This window comes from Fulmarus glacialis, unplaced genomic scaffold (assembly GCF_000690835.1).
Source record: "Fulmarus glacialis isolate BGI_N327 unplaced genomic scaffold, ASM69083v1 scaffold5781, whole genome shotgun sequence".
Lineage (NCBI taxonomy): Eukaryota > Metazoa > Chordata > Aves > Procellariiformes > Procellariidae > Fulmarus > Fulmarus glacialis.
This window is the reverse complement of record NW_009193278.1, coordinates 1-3,731: the sequence shown is the minus strand read 5'-3', so window position 1 is coordinate 3,731 and position 3,731 is coordinate 1. Positions and strand designations below refer to the sequence as shown.

The 3,731-nt window shown below is 62.7% G+C and overlaps 1 protein-coding gene across 1 annotated transcript; it reads right to left on the bottom strand.

The window, feature by feature from the left end:
• Positions 1-525: 525 nt before the first annotated feature.
• Positions 526-3,403, bottom strand: LOC104083767 (protein eva-1 homolog C-like). The gene is made up of 7 exons (XM_009587378.1): positions 3,311-3,403; positions 2,947-3,070; positions 2,597-2,749; positions 2,302-2,445; positions 2,070-2,141; positions 1,605-1,694; positions 526-902 (listed from the first exon to the last, which is right to left on the bottom strand). The coding sequence occupies exons 1-7, from the start codon at positions 3,401-3,403 to the stop codon at positions 526-528; spliced, it is 1,053 nt and encodes a 350-aa protein (XP_009585673.1).
• Between the last annotated feature and the right edge of the window lie 328 nt (positions 3,404-3,731).

Genomic DNA, 3,731 nt, shown 5'->3' with positions numbered 1-3,731 from the left:
GTGCTGGGTGATGCTCGCGGTGCTCTCCCACCCGCTCCGCCTGCATCCTCCCCGTGCCCTGGCCATTTCTGCGTCTCTGCTGCCGGCATGCTGCCCGATTGCTGGGGAGTGTTTGCAGCACCAGGGGTGGAAGCCAGCACCCAAGAAGAAACAGGAGCAAACAGCCTGGAAAGGCTGAGGGTGGGCTCGGCGTGGCTGAGCAGGGTTAAGTACTAGAGCCAGCCGATGCGAGATGAGAATGGGGAGGTTAGCTTAGGGTTAGAGGTGTGTTTGTGGCAAAGGAGCCAGTGGCCCCGCGAGCCATCCCTCAGCCCCTCATCACACCGAGGGACCGCATCTTACCCCCAGGTTAGATGTTTCCAGGCTGGTGGAGCAGTGGGTTGATGGCCACACTGAGGCTGCCATGGCCCTGCTGCCACTCAGGATGCCCACTCACCCCGAGGAGCCCAAACTCTTGTGTCTCTCTGATGTCAGATCCCACTTAGCCTCCACCCCCCGCTGCTCTCTGGCCATCTTCTTCCACTCTTATTTGGTGGCCGATTTGATCTTGTGGATGGCATACGGGCTCGACTCCTTGGGCATCCAGATCTCCTCCCCGCCGCGGCCCTGATGCTCCACCGCTCCCTCCATGGCCGCCGTCAGCTCAGGGCCAAAGATGCTGTCGGTGGCCCGGTAGGTGCGGGTGAGGCGTCGGAAGGAGGAGTCCGAGGAGCTGTCATCGGGAAGGTCTTCGTCGTGCTCGTCCCGCAGCTTGGTCCTGCTCAGCTCCGAGCTGCTCCCAAGCTCTGGGTCTTTGAGAGCCTCCTGGAGGAAGGTCGTTTTGGGACTGATGATGCACAGTAAGAGCATGAGGCCTCCTGAGACCCCACAAAGAAAGTAGAGGCCAACTTTCTCTGGGACACCTGGAGGGCAAAGAGCAAAGAGAGACACAGGGTACAAACCGCCTCCGCAGGCTGTGGGGTACCAGTGCCTGGAAAACCCCCTCTGCTGGGCATATGGGAGGAGGAGGAGGGGCGCAGGGATGCCCTCAGCACCCAGGCTGCAGGGGCAGGACAGACCCTGCCCCAGTGATCGTGGAAGCATCACGCAGAGCCTCATCAGCAGCCACCAGTGTCCTGAAATGCCCCTTTCCCCATAGGAAGCCCCCACTGGGATGCGGGGTAGGCAGCACGGTGGGAGGAATCATCTCGCCAGGATTTAAATGAGTAGTTTCCCCTACAAGGGAAATTTTTGCCTGCAGAGAGATGCTCTCCATCAGTGCCCCTGCAGGCAGGGCAGGAAGAAAGGAGACCCAGCGGGTAATTCAGCCCGTCGGAGGAAGAAGGTCTGTGGGCAGGACCGCAGCAGCACCGTGATCGCCGACGCTGCGGGACCTTAGGGCTCGTTCAATTTCCGAGCTCCCGCCCTACGTGGCCCCCCCAAACACAGCATGGGCATTGGTGCCCTCCTCCTCATGTGCCTGCTGACCCTGGCAGAGGGGTTTGGGGTCTGGCTGCCTCTGAGCCGAGCCCTGGGCTGAGCAGGGGCATCACAGGACCTGAGCCACCCTCCCAAGCCCGTCCCGCTCCCCCGGGTGCTGCGTGAGAGCTGGGGAGGGCACGTACCCCAAAGGTGGGCAAAAGCTGCCAGAGAGCTAGTAAAAATCATCCGGTCTTCCCGGAGCCTGGAGAACCTGGGCCCTTTGTACCAGCCACCTGCAGCAAACAAGGGGACGCAGGCTGAGACACGAGGTGCTCCCCAGTGCCCCGCTGCCCGGCTGCCTGCCCGTGCCTGCCTCCTTCACCACGCCACACTCCTTTCCTTCCTGCACAAGCTCCTCTGCCTGCGGGGACGCTCCCTTGCGGGTCCTCCTCTCCCCTGCCCCCAGCAGACCGCATCTCTCCAGCCCCTCAGACATGGGCACCGACTGATGGGTGGCTTCAGCCATGGGACAGCGATGCTGGAATGGAGCTGCAGGGCTCGTGCCAGCGGTAGGTACCATGGACGCAAACAGGCCATGGAAAGGGTGGTTCACCCGGGCGTGGACACGATGCCGCACTACTTTTGGCATAGCCTCGCCCCCATGTTACCGTGCATGTAGTCCGAGAGCAGGAAGGGGTCCGAGGTGTCAGGGCCCACCTCCTCCAGCAGCTGCTTGGGCACTGCAAGGAGAGCACACACTGAGCATCACCCCCCTGCTCACCCCCAGCAGCCCCCTGCCTCCCCAGGGAGCCCCGCGCCCCTGCCTGCATGGCACGGGGTGGGCACAGCAGGGGCTCAGCCAGCGGCCTCCACGCCTCCAGCCCCACGGGTGGCTCTCACCGCAGGTGTAGGAGACTCGCAGCTGTTTCTTCATGCCAGGGAGGCACGGGTCCCCAAAGGTGGCCCAGTCAGCAGCCACGGTGCAGTTCGCCTTGCGGTGGCACTTCTTGGAGACCCTCCGCAGGGCGTCCGGTGCCAAGCACTCTGCAAAGACATGGGGCATGGACCCATGAACAGACCTGCCTGCCCCTGCCCGCTGGGACCAAGGGGCACAGGTACAGCTCAATGGCATACTTGTGCCATGCTCTCTGCATGGCTCCTGGCCCCATTGCTGGCTCAAACTGTTCCGGCGTACCTATATGGGGTCCCCCAGTGTTCAGGGCATCGCACTCTGGTTTGCCCCGCAAGAATCGTCCATAATTTGCAGAATAAATGGCAAGGATGGATTTTGGTCGGCACTGCAGCCTCAGCTTGTCGTTCTCGCACACAGTCTTGACCCGATGGTTCCCTGGGGGGTAACACCGCAGAGCGTCCCAATGCATCCCAAATCACCTGCAGCCCCCTCCTCCCGAGAGCTGCCAAGAGCAGGGCTGGAGGAGGGCTGCAAGATGCAGGAGGAGCTTGGCTCCCCTCTCTGCCCCTTTCCGAGCAGCTGAGGCCGGGGAAGAGCCCATGCAGCGTTGCCCAGACCCTGCTCCACCTCACCTGGCCGGCACTTGTAGGAAGCAATGAGGTACTTGTGTGTCCCAGGGCACGGGTCCAGCCCAAAGACTTGGCTGTGCACTGAGAACTGGCACCACTGCTGGTCCTGGCACTCAGCCAGCAGCTTCTGGAGAGCAAAACGGGACAGACGTGAAGATGGATGAGGAGTCCTGAGGTTGTTCTCGCCTCCTCTCCCTCAGTGCTATCACCAGGCTCAGGGAAATGGCCTCTCACCCCACAGAGGTGTCCTGTGGCTGCTCACGGCCCCCCCCGCCGCCGCAGTGATCCTGCTTCATGTGTTGGTTCCTGAATCGGTTCCTCCCCTGCACCCACACAGAGCTGTGTTCCGGCAGAGGTCTGCCAGTACCTGTGCCAGCACGCACGCCAGCATCACACCACGCCATGCGTGTGCAGCACCTGTGCAGGCGTGCACGCTAACGCAGCCCCATGCAACACCCATGTAGGCGTGGACACTGACATGCCGCTGTGCAACAGCCATGCATGCATGCACATTCACGTGGCCCAGTGCGCAGGTGTGCACGCTGACACGGTTCCATGCAACACCTATGCAGGCGTGCACTGCGACGCAGCTCCATGCAACACTCGTGCAGGTGTGCACACTGGCACGGCTCCGTGCAACACCCGTGGACTCACGCCCGCACGCCCACGCCAGCAGGGCTCCGTGCAATGCACACGCGCGGCCACAAGATGGGGACGAGGGTTCACAGCACCTCGGGCAGTGTCCCCGCTGGGGACCGGGGTGGCCTTTGCCGCTGCCCGCTGCCCCT

Bases quoted from the DNA above. Each gene is read 5' to 3' on its own strand.
- LOC104083767 (XM_009587378.1), bottom strand. From the start codon at position 3,403: ATGGGTGTTGCATGGGGCTGCGTTAGCGTGCACGCCTGCACAGGTGCT. The intron at 2,750-2,946 runs GTGAGGTGGAGC...GTTACCCCCCAG, and splicing joins TTCCTACAAGTGCCGGCCAG to GGAACCATCGGGTCAAGACT. The intron at 903-1,604 runs GTACGTGCCCTC...TTTGCCCTCCAG, and splicing joins AGCTTTTGCCCACCTTTGGG to GTGTCCCAGAGAAAGTTGGC.